The following is a 22,753-nucleotide window of genomic DNA, read 5'->3' on the forward strand; positions in this document are numbered from 1 at the left end:
GTATTTGTAATATATGTCTATATGTGGACAAATGTTCTTAATTTTATGTATAATAAATAACAATATTTAATTTGTTCATTCTTTTTTTATTAAAATCACACTCATTTATAATTTACAATTTTATTACTCAATTTTTTATTACATATAGTAGTTTTTACAGTATTTGTGGGAAAATATTAACTATACATAACATATTTTGTATAGAATATGAATTATATAATATAAATAATAGAACACCTGTTCGAGAAATGTAACCTCTTAGCGTTTCGATAAACCCTGCTATCGGACTTATCCGTACTTTGGGAGTTAAAATAATACTATGATTTTTTGTACGTTGTTCAGTGATTAACCGATATTGTAGTAATTAAGTTATTATTAAAACACGAATTAATATTCCAGTGAAAGTATATTTATTAAAAAGTTTATAAGATCGCTAACTTTTTGTAAACAATATAAAACATGGAAGTTGATGCAGGAGCACAATTGATAGCAGAGGACAGTGATCAGGAAGAGGAAGAACTAACTGCTCAAAGTGTTTTATTAGCGATAGAGGAAGCTTGGCTAAACGAAAAATTCGCTCCTGAGATTTTACCACACCGGTCTGATTTGATTGAGTGCATGCTGCAGCAAATCACACATATGGAAGAAAACATGAAGAGGTTAGACAAAGGAGATCTAAGATTAATGATACATAGAATGGAATTAGATAGGATTAAGTATGTGATAAGTAATTATCTCAGGGCTCGATTAGAGAAAATTGAGAAATATACCATTTACATACTTTCTCAAGAAGCTAACAGATCTTCTGAGGATTGTTACTTATCAGTTGCAGAACTACAATTTGCGAAAGAGTTTCTTGCAAGCATCGAAACACTTTTTAAAACAGTTGCTTTGCAACATATGCCTGGAAATTTTCAGACATTTGAAGTTGATACATTAGCTGTAAAACCTAACATGCAAGCATATGTATTTTTAAGGGCTAATGATAGAATTAATGGAATCTTACTTCCTGGTTCAATGGACGAAGAAATAGATCTTGAACCAGGCTCCCAACATATTATACAATATAGTGCTATAGCTGATTTAGTTAAAACTGGCGCTGTTAAATTAATCTAATATCTTATACAATTTAATAGTGTGAATAAAGAAATCTAATACTTTTTATAGTCATTGTATAATGAAGTCTTATTATTTACATTATACAAAATTAATATATTAGAATAGATCTGTGTAATTAATCTGTTACAAAAAATTATAGAAAAAGTTTGGGACAATATGTGTGTGTATATATATATATACACACACATTTGTGTACATATATTTTATTAAAAAGTAATTGTACATTGAATTTACATATAATTTCATATTGTAATCTTTTTCAACATATATAAAATATATTTTGCATTATAAAATATCTAAACAATATCAAAAATACTATTATATATGAAGTACAATGCTTTGCAGATGCAAACTTATGCTCCTTATGCAAATTTACTTGTGAACATTTTCACTGTGTATGGACAATATTTTTACATTAAACAAAGTTTACAAAATTATAGCTGGAGTATTTTAAAGAAGTTTTGATTGTAAGAAGTGTCATTATACATTAAATATAAAATAAATAATTATGTAAGTAGGAACAATATTAGTATTTACCAAAATTCTAATTAAAATTCTAATTATCTTTCACTGTTTCACCATTATGGATTTGTGGTGGTGACTGCAATTCTACATTGGTGCAGACACTGTTATAAGCCTAAAATTTGATAAAAATTTATACAAATTACAACAAATTGTTATAAACAGATATTATAAACAAGAGAATGTGTAATATAAATATACCTCTTCTGCAATTTTTTTGAGTTGTTCAAACATTAACTTCCCAGTTTCTTTGACCATACTAGTGAAATGGCCTTGCTCATTTTTAAGTAGAACATAGGGATGATCAAATTCAATTGCTTTTCCATGATCCATAACTAGCACTTTGTTGCTATCCATGATTGTATTCAACCTATGTGCTATGGTTAATACTGTACAACTCTTGAATTTTTGTCGAATAGTCTTTTGTATTAAGGCATCTGTCGCAGGATCGACATTAGCGGTAGCTTCATCAAGAAGCAGAATCTTATTATTTCTTAAGATCGCTCGAGCTAAACAGAGTAACTGTCTTTGCCCCACACTGAAATTAGCTCCACCTTGATCGACATTATAGTCTAGAGAAGAAACACTTAATTTTAATTCTACATCCTCAAGGGCAGCCCAAAGAGTAGCATCATCAAAATCATGAAATGGATCGAGATTATCTCGAAGCGTCGCTGAGAATAATACAGGTTCTTGTGGGATAATAGAAATTTTCCTTCGTAATTCATGAAGACCTATTTGTTTTGTATCTAATTTATCTATGTAAATAGCACCTTCGAGTTTAGCCAGACGAAACAAAGCTGATATCAAAGAGGTTTTACCAGCACCAGTGCGACCGACTATTCCTATCTAAAAATGCAACACTTAACGGTTAATTTGAATATATAGATAATATGCTAATTTTGTTGATAAACAATAATAAATTACCTTTTCTCCAGATTTAATAGTAAAACATAAATCTTTAAGGACTGGTGGTGAGGAATCTTCATAGCGTAAATATAAATGATCGAAATTTATTTCTCCTTTAGAAGGCCACTGTGCAGACGGTTTTTTATTAGGTTCACTTTCAAATGGTCCCTCTTTATCGAGTTGTGTAAATTGTAGAATTCGTTCTACACTTGTCATTTGCGATATTGTTTCTGCAGTTTGACGCATTCCATGCTGAAGCATTCCACATAAGATTAATACTTGAGATATGGCTAATCCTACATTTCCCGCAAATGTATTTCCTAAAAATATGTAAATAGATATTTAGTGACATAATGTTAATTACTTTTCTGGTGATAGCATAAATTTATAAATTACCATCATCCAATATGATGAAGCTATAGGTAATAAAAGCAATAAAACAAATAGACACAACATCTAATGCAAATCCAAAAGCAGTACTTGTTGCTATTGTCAAGTAATAAGCACTAGTATGAAGATCTTGGTGAACGTCGAATTCTTTCTGAACCATGTTATGTGCGCAAGCAGAACGAATTGTTGTTAGTCCTAATAAGGAAGAACTAACATGGGAGAAAACAGGACTTTTGGCTAAAATTTTATAGAGAATTGTTAATAATATTACATTAATCATTCTGAATAATATTTATCTAATAAATTACAAAATGCTTACTAGTTCCTTCAAAACGTTTCATATCTTGCGCGGTTTTAAGATAAATATTTCGTATTTGCCAGTATAAGAAACCCATGATAAACATTGGAAATATTGTCCACCAATTAATAATGAAAACTTGAACTAAAATTCCAACCATTACTGTAAATATTTGGATGGATTCTATCATCGTTCTTGGTAAAATTTCATCTACTGATCCAACATCCTTTGAGAAACGATTTAGAATGCGACCTAAAATTTAACATTATAATATTTTCATTTTGTATAATTTTATTTTATATAATTTTAAATACTTACCAGAAGGATGTGTATCAAAAAATAGCATCGGCGCTTTTAATAAACACGAAAACATGAGATTATGAAGATTTTTACTAGCATTCATACATATTTTATAAAATACAATATTTCTTGTGGATGTCAATACAATGCTTGTAAGGATGAATGCTCCATAAATCCACAAAGCAGTGTCACGATGGAGGTAAACTATATTGGACCTCGCGTTAATGGTCCACGTCTATACATATAAAATAAAAAATAAGATTCATCGCTATTTCTTAAATGGAAAAGAAGCAAAGTAAAATTACTAACAATATTATCAAAACTCTCATTTTTTAACGGGAACAATTTTGAAATTGTATTATTAAAATCATCCATCTCCAATAAAGCTGTTTCATTTGTTGATTTATTTGTATCTCCGTTAGCGGAAAACGGTACTGTGTGGCTTTGTTCTGATAGTTGAACTGTATGATTAATACTATTACGTTTAATGCGCATTTCTTCTTGTTTTGTCCTAAAAAAGAAAAAAGAACAAAACAAAAAAGGAGAGATGATACACAAGATAACTCTTACTAAAAGGAAATAATAATAGATACTAACCAATAAGCAACCCAATAATCGCAACCACTACTTCCAATCTGTCCAAAAATTAAAGACCATACAAAAACCAAAATCATTAGGACAGATCCTCCAGCTCGAAAATATTTCCAATAAAGAGATTTAGAAACGTTTCCTTTTGCCATTAATTCCTCAGTTTCTTTTGGTTCTGTTTCATCATCATCTTTACCATTACCATAATTAATAGATAAATCAGGATTAGTATTATCATCAATTTCCATGACTTCCGAATCTCCTTTATTTTCTTCTGTTGAAAGCATATGTAAAAAGTCTGTACGTTTACTTTGAATTTCTGCAAATGTACCTTCACATTCGATTTTTCCCTAAAATAAACATTACTTTATAACATAACAATGTTATAAAAATAATATAACATAACAATAGCATAGTAATATAATAATGACAGTTTTGATTATTACTACTTACGTTATTTAATAGAATAATGTAATCGCAATCTTTTAAATATTGAACCTGATGTGTTACAAGAATTCTTGTTTTATTTCGAAGATAATTTTTGATGCATTCATTGAACAATTGTTTTCCTACATGAGTATCGACTGCGGATAATGGATCATCTAATAAATAAATATCCGCGTTCCTATACACAGCCCTGTTGTAACGATCATTTGAATAAAAAGTGGTTCTTAAAGTTAATATTTCAACGTAATATCGTTTATTTCTTGTCGATATGTACCTAGCTAAATTAATTCTTGCTCGTTGACCACCACTGAGTGATGCGCCTCTATCTCCAACTAAAGTTCTGTCGCCGTAATTAAACTGCTGAAAATCTTTAATGAGAGTACATACTCTAACAACATCATTATACTTTTCTTTATCATAAGACTGCCCAAAAAGTACATTATTGCGCACTGTACCCGAAAATAACCACGCTTCTTGACTAGCATAAGATACAGTACCATTTACTTTTATTTCTCCATGTGACTGTTGTAGTTCCTTTAAAATTAATTGAAGAAATGAACTCTGAAAATATACATGAAGATTAGCAGCATTCAGTATCACAAACAATGAAGACATTACTTTTTGAGTATATATATATATATATATATATATATATATATATATATATATATATATATATGAGGATATATTACCTTTCCTGCACCAACTGAACCAACAATAGCATAAAGCTTACCAGGTTCTATTTGAACATTAATATCATGTAACGTATTTGCAATTGTATTTTCTGTCCAAGATGCTGTAATATTTTTCATCATAATACTACCATCTCCATTGGTTTGTTGTGATTGGATTATGTTATTATTTTCTTTCAATAAAAGGAAATTCTAAAAAAATGTTATGTTATAAATTACATATATAAAATTCACATAGAACAAAACGATGATAATTATTTATCTTACTTCAAGTCTCTTAATAGATACATGAGCCTCTGCAGCAGCAGATACAGCCATAGGGTATAATATTGCCATAGTAAGTTGGAGGATATTAAAATATTGTGCCATCGAAAATACTTTATCGGCAGATATAGTGTTGCCGAGAAGTACATATGCCATAATTGTAAAGTATAATGTTGTACGTTCGGTAAACACAAAAGTAGCTAAGGTAAAACCTCGTAAGTACGATGCAACTGTTAGTACGTCTATCTCCTGACTAAAAAGTAATTATACATTTTAAATACATTTAATAATTTATAATACTTGTATAATAATAATAATAACATAACAAAACACGGAAGAAAACCTTCTAACAAAGCTAACAAGTTTTTCAAATGGTTGTTCCCAAGTATACATTTTAATGACTTGAATTCCACCAATTATTTCTGACATTAATCTTACTCTTTCGTCAGTCCTAACTGCGATTTTTAATCTTAATTTTGATACCCATTTTCCTAGATATCCTACAATAAAACCACATTAGTTAGTTTCTTCTTTTATAATTCAAAAGACTATTACACAAACAAAATTGTAATAGTGATATATGTGTATAATTGTAATAGTGACGATAACATATGTACATACCTTGAACAGGTACAGTTTGCATAGTTATAAGAAAAACACCAGCTAAAGATGCGATTCCTACACTTTCCCATATCATAAAAGTAATCAGAGCACCTTGAATTGGTAAGATCCAAATATAATGCAATGCTATAAATAATTGTTCAAATCTTGCTACATCATTTGACATTATGTTTATAATTTGTCCAGGAGTAGTAACATTAGTAGAAGATCTTGACAAACGCAAAATCTAAAAGCAATGGTATTTTAAGTAACAATAGTTGATAAATATAAATTTATGGATGATAATTTGTTTCACCTTTCTATACATTAGAGAGGAACATGCTATTCTCACTCTCATTCCAACTTCCATTAAACCTAACATAGAATGATGAGTAATTAAAGCTCCACATAAGACTATAAGTATAACAGCTGAAGCATAAATATATGCTTCATTGGCTGTGGATGTTGCTCTAGGATCAAAATGCCAGATAAGAAGACCTAGCACATATGGTTGAATAACCCTAGAATTCCATAGTGATTAAAAGTTATATAATAATAGTAAATAATATATATTATAATGATAAAAATTATGCAACAAGAAACTTCTCGCTCTTACCTTAAAACAACCGCTAAAAAAAACTGCCATCCTCCATAGTGAGCAAATGACCACATAAATGTTTTTCTTAAAGCATTAAAAAATTTAGGTTTTCTATTTGCTCCTTCTGCAGATTTAACTTCTTTAATCCAGTTCCTAAGCAAGAATGCAAACAATACAAACATAGTTCATGATATGAATCTTATCAGATTCAAAATATTGATATTATTCTTATGTACATATGCTTATTACCTTTCAAGTTTATCTCCAAGACGTTGACTAACATCATTTGGCATGACATTATAGATATCTTTAATCTCAAGATCATGATCCTTAGCATACCAAAATAGGGGTTTCAGCCACCTTAAATATAATAATAAATATTTTTATATAACAATAGCTCTATTTAAACAAAATTATTATAATTAACATAGAAAACTTACCAAAAGATCAGTTTACTAAAAACATTCGCCGTTAATTTTGGATTAGGATTGTCATACTTCTTACTAGAATCCATGATCGATCGTTTTACACATAGTACAGCTATTTCTACAAGAATAAACCATGCCGCACAAAAGAATTTGAGTAGTCACTCTAAAAAGCATTAGGTACATTTACGTTAATTCAACAGTAATTCTTCGCGTCATCATTAAGGAGTCACGAGTAACAATTCTGTTTCTCTCAACTAATTGGTAGGAGTTTTCTGTTACGAGATAGTAAGGAACCTATTAAGAAATGATTCAACAAATCATGACACGTGCACAACACGCGCACGATCGATTGAACGTATGTAATTACATAAGCTCTCGAGATCACAAACTATTGCACAGTAATGCATAGTATTCGTGGGAGGATAAGATGTGATGAAAATGTCAAGGGCATTAACTTATCCTAAACATTAACAGGTTATTTTTAACTATCTATTTCTAGAAATTGTACTAATGAAAGGGGAGGAAGAATTATATCCTTCCTTTTTTATTCGCAGCATGCAGTGGATCATATATAATATGAAAACAAGGTGAATTGCGTTAAAAAAATATATTTACAAGCGCTGATCATGTATTTAATTAAAAATTACAATGAATAATGTTTTATGGAGATAAGGAACTAAGACAGATAAAAGCAATAAATGAAAAAAATTATGAAACTTCTGTAACTATGTAGATAAGCTTATCGTGTAATATAATGTGATCTAATATAGTGTAACATGAACATAATGTAATAAACATATGTTTATCATTTTATCAAGGTTTTCATGTTTTATTCAATGAAAATATCTATTAAAGAATATATATGACGACTTTCAACTTTCCTTTTTTTTTGTTATTTTCATTACACAATTTCGTTGTCTGGACAACTGAAGTAAATTGTCACAGGATTTTTCTTGGGTAGCGGGTGACTGACTTCCAAAATTTCTTGTAATTAAGAAAAATTTTTAATTCTTTTTCGGTTCGACAATCCAAGAAAATTTCAAATAATATTTCAAGATATACGTGTTATTCTAAAGTAATCAAAATGGTATGACGTAAATGAAATTCATGATACTCTATTACACAAGCAATATATCTCTTTTTAACAATGTTCAGTACAATGTAAAATGAATTACATATGTTTATTTTCAAGTTTCAAACGATGTAAAGCATTTTTTGATTGCAGAAGACTATTTTTATTTAATTGTTAATCGTTAACGGAAGTTATAAATTTTGCTTCAGCGTGAGTGTATTTCAATGCACGTGGGTCAAGCAGGTGTTCAAATGGGTAATGCGTGTTGGGAATTGTATTGTTTGGAACATGGAATTCAACCGGATGGAACGATACCATCAGACAAAGTGTCCGGGACAAACGATTGTTTTAATACCTTTTTCAATGAAACCAGTTCTGGCAAGATGGTACCGCGTGCTGTGATGGTTGACTTAGAGCCTACGGTCGTTGGTTAGTTTAATTTCCGTAAAAAGAAAATCTTAACTGTATAAATCGTAAAATCTTTTGAAACTCTATGGAAGACTGATGTAACGAGTGATGTTAAAATTACGAATATTTCAAAACTCCCTATAGACGAAGTAAGAATAGGACGTTACAAGCAATTATATCACCCTGAACAATTAATCACGGGTAAAGAAGACGCTGCAAACAATTATGCTCGTGGTCATTATTCCATTGGTAGGGAAGTAATAGACTCTGTAATGGATCGGGTGAGAAGGTTGACAGATCAATGTACTGGACTTCAAGGATTCTTCGTCTTCCATTCGTTTGGAGGAGGCACCGGGTCGGGATTCACTTCGTTGCTTATGCAAAAACTATCCGATGATTATGGGAAAAAGAGCAAATTAGAATTTGCCGTATATCCAGCACCACAAGTATGCAAAGCCAAAAAGAAAGAAATTGATAGATATTTTTTTCGCGTTTGTTTTATCCATAATTACCTTGTATATATGATTGGAAGTTGAGTAACACAGTATCCTTACGTAAGGAAAAATAATGTGTAGGTATCTACCGCCGTCGTAGAACCATACAACTCAATTCTGACAACTCACACTACAATCAGTCATTCGGATTGCGCGTTTATGGTGGATAACGAAGCGATTTATGATATATGTAGACGGAAGCTTGGTATCGAGCGGCCTTCATATGCGAATCTGAATCGCCTTATCAGCCAAGTGGTATCATCGATAACTGCCTCTTTGAGATTCGATGGTGCTCTGAACGTAGATCTAACGGAATTTCAAACGAACTTAGTACCATATCCTAGGATTCATTTCCCACTGGCTACTTATGCGCCGGTGGTTTCGGCTGATAAAGCTTTCCACGAAGGGATGTCCGTAGCAGAAATAACGTCCGAATGTTTCGAGGCATCCAATCAAATGGTCAAATGCGATCCTCGAGAAGGAAAATATATGGCCTGCTGCTTACTTTATCGCGGAGAGGTGGTACCAAAAGATGTGAACGCGGCAATTGCGGCTATGAAAAGGAAAAGTTGTATACGTTTCGTTGATTGGTGTCCGACTGGTTTTAAGGTCGGCATCAATTATCAACCACCTACTGTTGTTCCGGGTGGAGACCTCGCCAAGGTATCAATTATTACGTAAATATATCTGTCACTATCAGTAATAATTAAAGAGAAAAATTTAATTTTTTCAATTAAAGGATTAAACATACTATAGTTGAAGCACTAATTCAGTTATTTGAACATTTTTTGAGACAATTTATATATTATTTTTAAAATGTAATTACAAAGTTAAATATGATATAGGTTCAAAGGGCGGTTTCAATGTTGTCGAACACAACAGCTATCGAGGAAGCCTGGTCTAAATTAAATTACAAGTTCGATCTTATGTATCACAAGCGAGCATTCGTTCATTGGTACGTCGGAGAAGGTATGGAGGAAGGTGAGTTTGCAGAAGCGCGTGATGATCTTGCCGCATTAGAGAGAGACTACGAAGAAGTCGCACTCGAATCGTCAACCACACCAGATGCTTCGTTGGAATATTAATATATATAAATGCACGTAATCCGTGCAAGTATTTCGGCATTTTTCAGCTACCCAACAAAAGGACTTATGCATGATCAAATTAATTGTATGTACAAAAAGACTGATGTTTTATATTACGCTTCTTATGTCTTGTGATTTGTTTATTTATTTTCATCTTTTTAATAAAATTATTTTTTTATAACATTTATTAAAAAACATATTAATAAAATAAACAAAAATATATTCCCCCCAGTTGGCTTTGAAGTTTTGGGTGATGTATTATTAAATTAAAAATAAATTTCTATGTGCTAGAAACAACACTTTTACCTGAAAAAATAAAACTCATAAATTATAACGTACTTACTGTTTTCGTAAATAGTAGAAATGGAATTTATTCAAAATTCCAAGTCAGTATAATTATTGCACTAACAATAAGTATGCGGGTATAGTGATTTGTCACTTTCGCAAAACAAGATATTTAAATTATCTGAAGACAATATTATCGTGGTATTACTTGTAAAGAATATATCTTATATATACAATATTAATAAGTAAATGTAGTAACTTTACCGGATATACTTAATGAAAATAACTTTTTTTAGTGATAATGTACTGTATCACAAAAAACTTTCGTGACACCTTATCATTATTATACTTATATTTCTCTTAATGCTAAAGTAATCTCTATTTATTTATGTTTGTTTATCTTACAGGAAATTTTAATTACAATTTTGATTTTTACAAAGAAGATAAATTGTAATTGATTAATGAAGAATGAAAAAGGTACATATTATAATAAATTGCTATATAAAATAGTTTTATAGTTATGGTTAAAATGAATTTAATAATGATATTGACTATTAACCAAATATCTTCCTGAACCTTTATACGAGCAATTTATGCATAAATTCTTATATAACTTAATACCTAAATCTCAAATAATAAAACTATCTGATAAAAATAGATTCCTTAACTTAATTATTACACCAAAAGTGTTGGAATAGGTTTTTTCCCAGGCCAAGCTTCTTTGGCATATTTTTTCTTTTTTGGTTCCATCGTTCGCGTATCAGTAGGTCCTGGTATTTCTGGTACATGTGGTGTTTCTGTTTGTATTTGATTGGGTGTCATCTCTACCTCAGGAGCTGGATTTGGTAATGCAATACCAAGTCGAGATGATAATGAAGATAGTGCACTAGAAAATGGATTAAGAGACAACGACGATGGAGTAAACTGTTCTGGTGGTAAATCTTGATAGAGTTGAGGTGTAGTTGTTGTAGGTTGAAGATGCTTTAAAGGATTGTGATCCTCTGATAAGGATATTAAACCTCCTTCCATACGCATTCTCTAAAATATCAACGAATAATAAATTTGTAAAACATATATAAATAATATATAATGTTGATTTGGAATAACCCTTACTTTACTCGGAACAACTGTTGTTTGTACAAGATTACGAAATCTTCCGACTGATGGATCAACATCTTCTGGATTTATTACTTCTTCATCATCGTTGAACGTAATTCCTTTTTTCTTTCGTTTTCTAGTTGGTTTATGAATTTCATCGTCTGTTATTCCTAGCATAGATATACGTCTATTATGTGCAGTGTTAAATTCCGTTAAATTCTGTAATTAACAATATAGTTATTAAACTATATTTTAATAATATAATTTAAATATAAATATTACTTGAGGCATACATCAAGTTCTGTTTCTGTTTCAGGTAAACCTAGTAAACCACCAGCATCTGTATCTTCTGACAGTTTTTCTAATTCCTCTATAATTGGTCTTGTGCCAGTTTGAGGTCTTTCTCTAATAATATAATACCGTGTAGAAGCTCCAAAATGAAATGTACTATCAATTGGTAATTGTGTGGGTTTATGTTGTTCCAAACGAAGATTACCAATAAAAGTTCCATGTGCTGACAAATCAGTCAAAATTTATAATATTTATAACTTAAATCTTGTTTCACATTTATTTAAATTATTAAAAATGTTCATTTCATATTGCTTAATTAGATTCTTACAAATCTGTTTCTTATGATTAAAAATCAATGTGTATAATAAAATATAACATGTTAGTTATGAATTAAAATGCTATAAATTAAAAATAATGATATAATACTTACTGCTACCCAAGTCAACAAGAAATGCACGATTTAAATGTTTATGATAAACAAGAGCTGCATGAACACGAGAACAAGAAGCGTGATCTATACAAAAGTCATTTAATTGTTGATTACGGCCAAATAAGTAACATTTTTTCTCATCAACCATTAATTTCTGAAACAAAATAATATTTCTGGTATATCTCTAAAAAAGACCTAAATCTTTAGATGTAATATATAACTTCTTTACTTGAATTAATTTGTCATTCTTCAGTACATCTAAATGTAATCCAACTGGTGGCTTCCCAGCCCTGAAAAGCATAATCTATGTATAAGGTAATATTTTTTATGCTATAAATATACTATAATATTAGATAGTAATATTGTATCTAAAATGGTTAAGTAACTATTTGGAACAGTCTAATAAAAATTTTCCAAACGTACCAATTGGGTACTTCGTAATGATTAGCCATCACCACTTTGAAATAATTTGCTTTGTTATTAAATGGATATGAAATTAACCGGGCAGAAAAACACATTCGATGTCAGCGATAGCAGAATGTCATATTAAAAAAACGTTAATGAAATTTTATGATAATTCTTCATAACTGTTTCCATTTCCATTCCATATATCATGGATATTTCTTAAAAGAATATAAATAGTAGGCACATACATATACGCACCCTGAAAGAAAGTTATTTTTTATCAACTTTAACATAAGGTATTATTTTGATGCCATATACATATAGGCATACATATCATTCAAAGGCGTAATTAAGCAACTTAGTGCCCCGGGTACATCAATGAAAATTTTAAAGAAATTTTGATGTAAACTAACATATGTTCATGTTATAATAACTAATTCTACATGTTTTATTTCATATTTAAAACAATAAAATTGTAATACAAAGCAGACAAAATGATAAGAAAATAAATTTTTTATTTTGATACTATCCTAATATTCTTTTGCATACATACGAGTAGTGTTCTCATTTTGGATTCTCAGGTTTATAAATCATATATTTTTTTGTTGAAAATATTTTAAAAGAAATTAAGCAATATACTATTAATTCGAATGATAAGAAAAACGAAATGATGAAAAATATGTACTTTCTAATTTTTTAATCTATTTAAAATAAATCTAGTTGAATAGTAACAGAAATTATTATAGTGATATTGTGGTGGTATTCATTAGAAGAGGATGAATCAAGTAAGAATCAATGATGACATTTTGAATAACTAAATCAGAATCTTAATACTTTAGATTTTACTAGAATAGTCAAATTTGAAGATACAATAAAAATTATTTAGTTTAGAAATGAAAATTCAAATTCTTTAATTATAGCAGCACATAAGATAGAAGCAGTCTAAAGAAGCTGGCAGAAGCTGACTGACATAAGTGGCCGAATAATTTTATAGTTAGTAGAGCAACGTATGTGTCAGTGTGATTGGGAATTTATGTCGTTTGAAGTGCTTGTAACGAAATTCAAATATATAATTGACAGGCTGAACAGTTGAACAAGAGATAAAAGATATCCTGTTACAATAAATGAACTGTATGAAACTAGATGTAATAATCTTCCACGGCTGAAATGTCGTATAAAGTCGGACAGCGTGTCGAGGTTCCTGGCAAAGACTGTCAAGGAGTAATTGCTTATATTGGTCATCCAAGTTTCGCTTCAGGAAAATGGATTGGAGTCATACTTGATGAACCAAAAGGAAAGAACAATGGAACTATCAAAGGGCAATGTTATTTTAAAGTAGGTTATTTTATATTTGTCTGTATATATAAAATATAGCAATCACATAATTACATTGTACACATCTTTATTGTACTAGTGTGCTGAAAATCATGGAATGTTTGTACGTCAGTCACAACTTATTTTGTTGGATGAAGCAGGCAATAGAACTGAACCTGCTAGTCCATCTTCAGCAGGTAGTAGTGCTACTACACCAGACGAGACCAGTGCAGCACGTGCTAGAAGTCGATTGAATAGGTAATATGGTTTTTTTTATCTTAAATTTTTTCAGATGTCGCCTTTCTTTTTTTTTTATTGAGATAATGTTACATGTGACAATGCCATTAACTTATCTTATAATTTTTATGCTAGCATAAGTACACGTCGAAGGAATGAACCTACTGCGTAAGTTATTACATTGAATGATAAATCATAATTTTTAATATATAAGATATAAATTGCTAGGTCTTATTGTGCACTTTTTGATATAAGAAATAATAAAAAATAGGTACTTTGAGACAAGTATAATTAATAAATTCTTAAAATTCATATGCTGGTCATAAAAGAGTACGGAGAAAAACTTCTCCTGCCCATACTAGGCAGCAATCTGAGAAACTATCTGGGTAAGAATTTATAAAGATTGATCCCTGAAAAATTTGTCTTAATATCCTCCTTAAATGCTTTTATATATATAAGCAGCTAAGAATTATATCTGTTATTCACTTTTTATGCATTTGTAAGTTTTTCTCATTATAGTAAATGTATGTAGAATATAAATAAGAATATGAATAAAAAATTGCAATTGATATATAATTTTTTACTTTTGGAAAAATATTATAGCACTTTACACATCAATAAAGTATTTTAAAACTATGCTATCAAATAATTTAATGTATTTGTAATTGATGATGTGCATCTAAATTATGTTGTAATTGCAAGGGAATATAGCCTTAATATCGTAAATATTGTCAGAACTTAAATTATATTTACTTAGGAGATACCAACATTGTGTTTTTTACAGTTCAAGACTTTCATTGGCTGGTAGTAGGACACTTTTAAGTGCTCCAAGTACAGAAAGTTTGTCTGGATCACAGCATGAACGTAAAGATGGAGGAGAATCACTTATACCAGTTCCAACATCTAAAGGAGCTTCATTCATCGAGGTATTGTTTGTTGTTCTGGTCATGCTTTTATTATTTCTATATAGTTAATTTTAATAAGTTGATATATCAGTTATTTATGTGAACACAGTGAATGAATTATTCTGAGGATTCAACAAGGCATGAATACATGAGATGAAGTTTTCCATAAAATATGAATATACCTCTATATGTGATAAATTCTCAAAAACTGTGATAAAAGATTGGCTTTGCTACGTTTAAATATTTGAAAATTTGAAGTAACTTATATGTTTGTTACTATCATATTCAAAGAATCGTATTCTGTGACTCGGTATTAAATAAAAAGCTACAGAGAAATGTTTAAAGTGCCAGATAAGCTAATAACGCAGAGTAGTGAACTTTAAACTTTGAGCACATGTTAAATAATTCCGTTGGCACAGAATGATTCATATGGGAATGCACGTACGTGTTTCAGAAGTCCCCTAGCACGAGCTCGCCTCCCGGCAAAAAGCCAAAGGCCCAAGATGATCACAATAATGTAATTAATACTCATTAATTGTAATATCTAAATTTTCTCATCTGACCTTAAACCTTCTCATACTAGTTGTTTGTTGATCATAAGCATTGTAACACATGACTTCAAATTAGCATCACTGCACTTTGATGGGTTTACTTCTTCTTAATGGATTGTGGAACTGATTTATCCTTCACTATTTTCACTGTTCCATTAAGGATCTGCTTTGTTAATTGAGTTCTGTGATGCTTAGTCTAAAATTTCTCATGAGAAGGGGTATTCAAATGTACAATTGTCATTTTTCTTTTTAACAATTAGATACTGAATTCCCCTTAGCATCATATTAATGAGGTAATGATAACAATCTTTCTATGAATAGGAATTTAACAGCATTGCGGTATAAATTTGTGATCCATACTTGGAACATCCTGTTTCTTTCTTTTTATTTAATCATCGTTTACCAAGAGCCTTACATCCCTGATATAAATGCAGTTGATATTTATAAATGATTAGGACATGATAGATGATTTAGTTAATATTATGCCTACTGTAAACTGCAGTGTCATATAACACAATTCAACTCATTGACTGAATTTCCTACACTTGTTAGAACTAATAGAATATTTGGTGTAGCTTGTTGGTGTCTCTTGTCACAATTAATATCATTAATCACTTTGAAATAGACTAATTCTACTGAATGTACATACAGAAACAACATTTTTCTGAAACATAATGTTTTGTATAGGAAATATAGGGTGTTTTTTTCATTACCGTCAATAGAAAATTACATTTATAATTATATCATTTACAAATAAATTAATTAAAATAAAGCATTTCGAAGGTTACCTCAAACTGAAGCATCTTATGCAACTATTTAGTAAAATATGTGTTTCCAACGCGATAATAAAAAAAACACCCAATGTTAAAATATAGTTTCATTTATAATTTCTTTGCAATTTAGACAGGTTTTGTAGAGACTTTGAAACCACAGTTTGTACCTGGTCAAGTAATGGCAGGTTCTGCAGCAGCTGCGAATGTAGTAGAAGAAAAATTATCACATTTGCAACTTCAACAGGAAAATGAAAATCTGAAATCTCAGGTAAATCATATTAATAAAATTAGTTTTATTTTTTCAAATTATATTTATTTTTCAAAGACACTGCAGCTTTTTTAAACAGATTTTCTAGCCCCCATAAATTTCTTTCAACTTCTGTTGCTTAACTTATCTGTTGAACGGACTTAAAGTGTTGAATGTTCCCTTAGTCATCACCACCAATTTGTTTTCCATCAATGACTAATCAACTTAAAGACTGAGAATGGTTAAAGCCATTTCTCAGCAAGTTAGATTTTGACTTTATCTGAAATTCTGCTTGGTTATTACCAAGATATTTTCACAGTCTGAAATAAAATATTTTAATATTTGTATATTGATATACAAAAAAAAAATACAAAATAATGTTTTTTATATATGTTATTATAGGTTCGTGATCTTACTGAAAAAGTAGAAACTTTACGGGTGAAAAGAATGCAAGACAAAGAAAGAATGAAAGACTTTGAAAAAACAAAGCTTCAACTTGAACAACTTATTGAATTCAAAACGAAAGTTATGGAAAGCCAAGTAATGGAAGCTTTTGAATTAGATTAATGAAGTTTCATAGTTTTCATTAATTTTAACATTTTTTTATTTATTTCTATGATAAAAGGCTAGTCTTCAAAGAGAGCTACAACGCGCGCGTCAAGAAGCGAGAGAAGCACATGCAGCCAGAGAACAATTTCAAGAAGAAATGGCAGATCTTGCAGAAACCGTAGAAATGGCAACATTAGATAAAGAAATGGCTGAAGAAAAGGCTGAAACATTACAAATTGAACTAGAGCAATTGAAAGAAAAACTTGAAGAACAAACACTAGATCTGGAAATATTACGAACAGAAGTATCTGAAAGGGTAAAGTATTTCATAGTTCATCCAATTATGATTTGTTTTGTGTGTGTGTGTGCGCGCGCGCGCGCGTGTGACTTACGATGAGCTATTAGTCGCCAGCGACATTTGAGGAAAGTCAGCTGTTCCAATATTTGGTACCCACACGACACAGCGAGAGTTATCCAGTCAAGGAGAGGTAAGACCTAACCGTGTGCCCCGCCATCGCTCGTACGATGTTAGCAAGGCTCATTAAAAATCGCGCAAATCCCGAGCATTGAAGAGGGATGATATAACTATCATAAGTGTCAGAGAAAACGAGTAGAAGGATTTAAATGAAGGATTTTCTTATGAACGAACTTCCGGGTAGATTTTACTGTAACAGTGTATTCGGACATTGTTAGCATTATAATGTTTCATTGGTTTTCCTCTGATATTAAGCTCCGTTTCCTACACAATAGTTCTTATTCTGCATTTCCTTATCTCTACAGAAACTAGCTTATTTTATCTTACATTACCTATACCTAGATTTAATCGTCTGATTCCTATCCTTATTTTTTATAAAGATTATTAATATATAATGGCTGTATAATTATTGCAGGCTGCAGGAGGGGGTTCTGCTGGTGGTGTGTCAAGTTACGAAATAAAACAATTGGAACAACAAAACAATCGACTACGAGAAACTCTTGTTAGAATGCGAGATCTTTCTGCGCATGAGAAGCATGAATTCCAAAAACTTCAGAAAGATTTAGATCAAAAGAAGTCAGAAATATTAGAACTAGGTCGCACAAAGGAAAAATTGTCTACGCGAGTAGAGGAAATGGAACATCAGATAGCAGATTTACAAGAACAAGTAAGAAATATTAATAATTGTTAATGGGTAATTTTTTGTTAATATTATAATGGCAAGAATTATAGTGATCTTTATTTATTATATAGATTTATTGTGATTGAAACAGACGTATAACTATTTAATTTGAACTTAACGTAGTAATGTGATAAAACTAGGGCAACTAAATTTGTTTAACTACTCAACTTACAATTTACAACTAACAACTCACAACAACTCGACAATGTCTTAAAGGACCACGCCACTCGACAGTAAACTTTCTAACGGTTCCTAACCTGTGGCTCGCCACACGAAGACCCTATCTTTCGGATAAGATAATTGCCAGATGTCGATACACCTTCACAGTATATTTCCAGCTAGCCTAAGGATCCGCTATAAATCTTAGGATTTAGTTAGCTAAGGTTCTTCAAACGGACAAATAGTCTTTGTCCTAACAGTCCCTAAATCTATCACCTTGGGAAGGTGCGGGAAATCTGCTTTTTTCACGAACGACGCTTCCCGCTAGCAACATTCTCTCAAGGGCGGTTAGCATCCTTCTTCAACCACTAACATAGAAATTAATCAATTAACAGCAACGTCCATTTCCCTCACTTTCCGAACGAAGGCTTTCCTCGATGAATCTGATGATCTCGTATCCTCGGACACACCCCATCATAGTTTTCCTCTGCAGCATCATTGTGACGGGAAGTCATTCACGTACAATCTCATCAACGAGTTATACAGCGTCTTTACGATCAGTGAATACTCTACGTTTTAACAAAGAGTTAATTGACTAATACTTGTACTGTGAACAAGTAAGTCGAGTACTTCTTAGACTTTGGAAGAAAGCACATTTGCTACCCCATTGACCGTGGATTCACTATCGAACCTAAGACCATTGTCATATTAGTATCTCGAGTGTCCAATCAACGCAATTACTTGTCGAATTCTGTAATAACCATACAATAAACATTATCTCTATTGTATAACAACGATGGCTGTGAAGATTCGTTGCACGCCCTTAACCCTAATGATAACTCGACATATATATAAATTTGTTCCTTCATCAAATAGGTTGATGCAGCATTAGGTGCTGAAGAAATGGTTGAAGTACTTGGTGAGAAAAAGATGGCATTAGAAGAGAAAGTTGCAGAATTGGAAGAAGCCGTTGCAGATTTGGAAGCCTTACAAGTACGTAAAATCTTTTCTAAACATTACTTAAAAAATTGTTGCTTAAATAATCATCCTTTTGTTTAGGATATGTCTGATCAACTTGCTGAATCATCGAAAGAATTAGAACTAGAATTGCGAGAAGAATTGGATTTAGCGCTTGGAGCAGCGCGCGATGCTTATCGACATCGAGATGCGGCTTTGGAAACATTAACGGACCGTGAACTTACAATTACAAAGTTCCGCGAACTCACTCATCAATTACAAGATCAATGTTTGCAATTACAACAACGTGTGCAATCAACTGAAACCTCTAAATTTGGAATGGGGGGCGCAGAGCAACAATTAGCAGAAATTTTAGATTTCCAAAAAACCTTTGCTGAAACCCGTGCTCAAACAAAAGCTGTTGATCTTGAATTACGACGATTGGAAGCCGAAGAAGCTCGAAATCATGTGAAATATTTATTATCTTTCATGTCTCCTGCATTCTTAGCACGTGGCGGTGATCACGATGCTATTCTAACACTTTTACTTATACCAAGAATGATACAAAAAACCGAGATACTTATGTCACAAGTACGAGAAAAATATAGATCATTGGATAAAGTAGATAGAACAGCTATCTTAAAGGGTCATTCAGTAGCACAATATACCTTCAGATCGCGTCTTTGTTCATACATGTATGCATTACAAACGTTCCTTGGTTGTTTTGAATCTGCATTAAATGTATGTAGTCCTGAAATGTTACTTAAGGCTGGAGCAGTTTATCCAGAAATGGCAGCACAGGAAAAATCTTTGGATTCCTTGATAGAACTAGCTAAAAAGGATCAATTAGACGAGAATCTACCAATGGATGCTATCGAGAAATGTTGTGGATATTTTTGTACTATGTTTTCTGTGTTATTTGGAGAAACCATCAACCAAGCTCGTTTGGTAGTCAATGGTACGAGGATGTTGGACAGTTCTTGTGAAGCTATTGTGACTGATGCTGCTGCAATCAAAACTTTGATTCAGGGAGACAGTGGTGATTTAGGCCTCCTTTGTCAGCATGCGGAGACAACATGTGAAGTAATTCAACAACACCTAAAGTCAGCTAGAAGACGAGTATTGACAGATCATGCTGCTGCAATTCATAATGCAGAATCTAATTTAGGATTGGATAAAGACTGTAGTGAACAACTTTTTACGTGTTACCAACATGCTGTGAAGATGATGAAAACATTACAGATTTTGCTGAAGAGTGCTGTGCAAGCAATTATTACCAATGGCGACTTAGATACAGGACTTGGTGCAGATAAATTGAAGGAGATGGCTTCTATAGCATGCGAAAAAGTTTATGATACGGAAGATGTTGGACCCGTAGCTACGATTAAAGGAAGTTTATCGAGTATCCAACAGTTAGCAGCCAATTTCGCACAAAAAATGGCAGAGTGTGAAAACGAATTAGCAATAAGTGGACAGTTATCACAACAACGAGAACAAAATGCGGAAAGTGAATCTTTACAGCCTATCAAAGTAAGAGCACAAGCAGCAAAGAAAGAAGCTGAAGAAATTAAGATACTTAGTAGGAAATTAGAAGCAAGAGATAGTGATATACTTGAAGCGAGATTAGCTCTTAGGGAAAAACAAGAAGAATTATGTGAAATGATTTTGAGAAAAGATGTTGTAGAGAAAAAACTTGCAACTCAACAACATGAACATGAATTGAATGTAGAAAAGTTGAAAAGAAAATTGGAAGAAGCAATGAATCAATTGAAACGAAAGGAAAAAGAATTTGAGGAAACAATGGATCACCTTCAGACAGATATTGATAGTTTGGAAATGGAGAGAGGCCAGTTAAAGGAAAAATTAAAATCTGTTGGAAAGAAGACGATGATGTCTGCGTCTGGAGCAGACAATATGTCTGGAAGCGTTACAGCAGCATCTGGAATGCAATCAATGGACAATAAGTTCTTAATGCAAGAGATAACTGCTCTTAAAGAAGCGTTAAACAGTGAAAACCAACAAAGAAAGAAATTAATGTCTGATATATTACGTCAAAAGTTAGAAAGTTTGGATCCAATAACTCCTCTTCCATTAAGACAGGGATCAATTGATGCTAAAATACAGGAATTGAAACAAAAAACTAATGATCTTACTAAAGTAACTTACAAAACAATTATTATATAAATGAAAGATTCAAAAAATATTATTTCATATTTATTTAATTTTCATCAACATTTTTTTCTTGTTTTCCAGGATATTAAACAAGTCATGACATTCCCTATCGTTCCTGATTTAAGACGTAATAAGGCACGTGATATGGAAGGCCCAGTGTTAGAAAAGGCAATGCCAGTTTATCAATTGTTACAACGGGAAATAGTCATGAAAGAATTAAAAGATCGAACTGATCAATTGATTGTAAGTCATTAATCAGTAGAAAATTATAAATATACAATATTATAGTTGTTTGTAAATCAAAATTAAAACTTTTATGTTTTTCTTGTAGAATGAAGTCCTTGAAGAAGTTATACAAAGAACAGTAGGTGGAATGGCTGAAGCTAATTTCGCAGTATTCCCAAATCGTGAAATGACTGCAGCAATGCATGAAAGTCAATTGCTTGCTGCCGAAATCGCTATTCCTCATCAAGGTCAAGAACAAGTTTTTACTGTTAACGTAGGAACGCAGGAACTTAGGAAAATTCATACTTTGCTGTGCTATTAATTTTCATTTGTTAATTCTTAATATAACATATTAATGTGGAAAAATATGCTACCACAAAAGCAGTGGTAAGTGCAATAAATTTGTAAAATATTAATTTTATAGTATTTGCCTTTCGGTCACTTACGCATAAGTTGTGGTAGCCAATGATGTTCTGTTATATTTATACACATAGTTAATCTATTTTATATGTACAAAAGAACGAATAATTGACTTTTTATATCCGATGAAAGGAACGGATTGAATCTAGCGATAACATAATTTTGGAGCGTGCGATTTTTATTTATTTTCGAATTGACTACAGCACGATGACCGGTGCATTGTAGCTGATAGTCTGCAGCACATTTTGTTACCTTATAAACTCAAATATTATTACTATTAACAATTTAAACGATAAAGTTACGCGCCTCTGTGGCTTCTGTGTAATATCTTTTGAGATTTGTCAAATATATGACTTAAAAATAT

At 31.4% G+C, this 22,753-nt stretch overlaps 5 protein-coding genes across 14 annotated transcripts; 3 read left to right on the top strand and 2 right to left on the bottom strand.

The window, feature by feature from the left end:
• Positions 1 to 143: 143 nt before the first annotated feature.
• Positions 144 to 1,857, top strand: LOC100652093 (DNA replication complex GINS protein SLD5). The gene is made up of 2 exons (XM_012316816.3): positions 144 to 329; positions 400 to 1,857. Exon 2 carries the CDS (start codon positions 460 to 462, stop codon positions 1,114 to 1,116), a length of 657 nt encoding a protein of 218 aa, XP_012172206.1. The 5' UTR covers positions 144 to 329; positions 400 to 459; the 3' UTR covers positions 1,117 to 1,857.
• On the bottom strand, positions 1,159 to 9,277 carry LOC100651734 (ATP-binding cassette sub-family C member 4). 3 transcript variants are annotated; one of them, XM_012316812.3, is made up of 19 exons: positions 9,148 to 9,277; positions 7,168 to 7,318; positions 6,977 to 7,087; positions 6,746 to 6,880; positions 6,446 to 6,650; positions 6,151 to 6,376; positions 5,873 to 6,029; positions 5,533 to 5,782; positions 5,266 to 5,457; positions 4,848 to 5,134; positions 4,580 to 4,763; positions 4,136 to 4,476; positions 3,848 to 4,049; positions 3,557 to 3,773; positions 3,260 to 3,490; positions 2,947 to 3,177; positions 2,569 to 2,870; positions 1,843 to 2,490; positions 1,159 to 1,756 (listed from the first exon to the last, which is right to left on the bottom strand). In XM_012316812.3, exons 2-19 carry the CDS (start codon positions 7,239 to 7,241, stop codon positions 1,676 to 1,678), a joined length of 4,074 nt encoding a protein of 1,357 aa, XP_012172202.1. In that variant the 5' UTR covers positions 7,242 to 7,318; positions 9,148 to 9,277; the 3' UTR covers positions 1,159 to 1,675. The 3 variants fall into 3 exon arrangements, with proteins under 3 accessions (XP_012172202.1, XP_012172203.1, XP_012172204.1); XM_012316813.3 differs by having other exon boundaries at positions 7,168 to 7,273; positions 9,148 to 9,261; XM_012316814.3 differs by lacking the exons at positions 2,947 to 3,177; positions 9,148 to 9,277 and having other exon boundaries at positions 7,168 to 7,436.
• Positions 7,488 to 10,397, top strand: LOC100651972 (tubulin alpha chain-like). Of its 2 annotated transcripts, none has more exons than XM_012316811.3 (6): positions 7,488 to 7,629; positions 7,710 to 8,242; positions 8,437 to 8,656; positions 8,780 to 9,081; positions 9,211 to 9,792; positions 9,975 to 10,397. In XM_012316811.3, exons 2-6 carry the CDS (start codon positions 8,240 to 8,242, stop codon positions 10,212 to 10,214), a joined length of 1,347 nt encoding a protein of 448 aa, XP_012172201.2. In that variant the 5' UTR covers positions 7,488 to 7,629; positions 7,710 to 8,239; the 3' UTR covers positions 10,215 to 10,397. The 2 variants fall into 2 exon arrangements, with proteins under 2 accessions (XP_012172201.2, XP_048268359.1); XM_048412402.1 differs by having other exon boundaries at positions 7,710 to 7,742.
• Positions 10,398 to 10,559: 162 nt separating this feature from the next.
• LOC100651855 (nuclear inhibitor of protein phosphatase 1) lies at positions 10,560 to 13,057 on the bottom strand. Of its 2 annotated transcripts, none has more exons than XM_003401015.4 (6): positions 12,742 to 13,057; positions 12,548 to 12,608; positions 12,319 to 12,472; positions 11,891 to 12,111; positions 11,613 to 11,816; positions 10,560 to 11,537 (listed from the first exon to the last, which is right to left on the bottom strand). In XM_003401015.4, the coding sequence occupies exons 1-6, from the start codon at positions 12,834 to 12,836 to the stop codon at positions 11,175 to 11,177; spliced, it is 1,098 nt and encodes a 365-aa protein (XP_003401063.1). In that variant the 5' UTR covers positions 12,837 to 13,057; the 3' UTR covers positions 10,560 to 11,174. The 2 variants fall into 2 exon arrangements, with proteins under 2 accessions (XP_003401063.1, XP_012172200.1); XM_012316810.3 differs by having other exon boundaries at positions 12,982 to 13,037.
• Positions 13,058 to 13,368: 311 nt separating this feature from the next.
• Positions 13,369 to 22,752, top strand: LOC100651618 (dynactin subunit 1). Of its 6 annotated transcripts, none has more exons than XM_048412389.1 (16): positions 13,369 to 13,508; positions 13,644 to 13,730; positions 13,804 to 14,058; positions 14,138 to 14,295; positions 14,410 to 14,442; positions 14,604 to 14,660; positions 15,059 to 15,200; positions 15,634 to 15,696; positions 16,634 to 16,771; positions 17,153 to 17,290; positions 17,376 to 17,615; positions 18,190 to 18,441; positions 19,492 to 19,608; positions 19,675 to 21,729; positions 21,826 to 21,987; positions 22,076 to 22,752. In XM_048412389.1, exons 3-16 carry the CDS (start codon positions 13,891 to 13,893, stop codon positions 22,289 to 22,291), a joined length of 3,939 nt encoding a protein of 1,312 aa, XP_048268346.1. In that variant the 5' UTR covers positions 13,369 to 13,508; positions 13,644 to 13,730; positions 13,804 to 13,890; the 3' UTR covers positions 22,292 to 22,752. The 6 variants fall into 6 exon arrangements, with proteins under 6 accessions (XP_048268346.1, XP_048268347.1, XP_048268345.1 ...); XM_048412390.1 differs by having other exon boundaries at positions 13,644 to 13,716; XM_048412388.1 differs by lacking the exon at positions 13,369 to 13,508 and having other exon boundaries at positions 13,515 to 13,730.
• Position 22,753: the final 1 nt, after the last annotated feature.

This window comes from Bombus terrestris, chromosome 15 (genome assembly GCF_910591885.1).
Source record: "Bombus terrestris chromosome 15, iyBomTerr1.2, whole genome shotgun sequence".
NCBI lineage: Eukaryota > Metazoa > Arthropoda > Insecta > Hymenoptera > Apidae > Bombus > Bombus terrestris.

Coding starts and splice junctions, on each gene's coding strand:
- LOC100651734 (XM_012316812.3), bottom strand. CDS start 7,241: ATGGATTCTAGTAAGAAGTATGACAATCCTAATCCAAAATTAACGGCG. Junction 6,881..6,976: donor CTTGGAGATAAACTTGAAAG/GTAATAAGCATA, acceptor ATTCTTGCTTAG/GAACTGGATTAAAGAAGTTA. Junction 5,783..5,872: donor CTTGTTAGCTTTGTTAGAAG/GTTTTCTTCCGT, acceptor ATTACTTTTTAG/TCAGGAGATAGACGTACTAA.
- LOC100651972 (XM_012316811.3), top strand. Junction 8,657..8,779: donor CTTAGAGCCTACGGTCGTTG/GTTAGTTTAATT, acceptor AACTCCCTATAG/ACGAAGTAAGAATAGGACGT. Junction 9,082..9,210: donor CCGTATATCCAGCACCACAA/GTATGCAAAGCC, acceptor AATAATGTGTAG/GTATCTACCGCCGTCGTAGA.
- LOC100651618 (XM_048412389.1), top strand. CDS start 13,891: ATGTCGTATAAAGTCGGACAGCGTGTCGAGGTTCCTGGCAAAGACTGT. Junction 14,661..15,058: donor CAATCTGAGAAACTATCTGG/GTAAGAATTTAT, acceptor TGTTTTTTACAG/TTCAAGACTTTCATTGGCTG. Junction 18,442..19,491: donor TAGCAGATTTACAAGAACAA/GTAAGAAATATT, acceptor TTCATCAAATAG/GTTGATGCAGCATTAGGTGC.
- LOC100652093 (XM_012316816.3), top strand. CDS start 460: ATGGAAGTTGATGCAGGAGCACAATTGATAGCAGAGGACAGTGATCAG.
- LOC100651855 (XM_003401015.4), bottom strand. CDS start 12,836: ATGTGTTTTTCTGCCCGGTTAATTTCATATCCATTTAATAACAAAGCA. Junction 12,473..12,547: donor AGAATGACAAATTAATTCAA/GTAAAGAAGTTA, acceptor ATTTTGTTTCAG/AAATTAATGGTTGATGAGAA. Junction 12,112..12,318: donor TCTTGTTGACTTGGGTAGCA/GTAAGTATTATA, acceptor CTGATTTGTCAG/CACATGGAACTTTTATTGGT.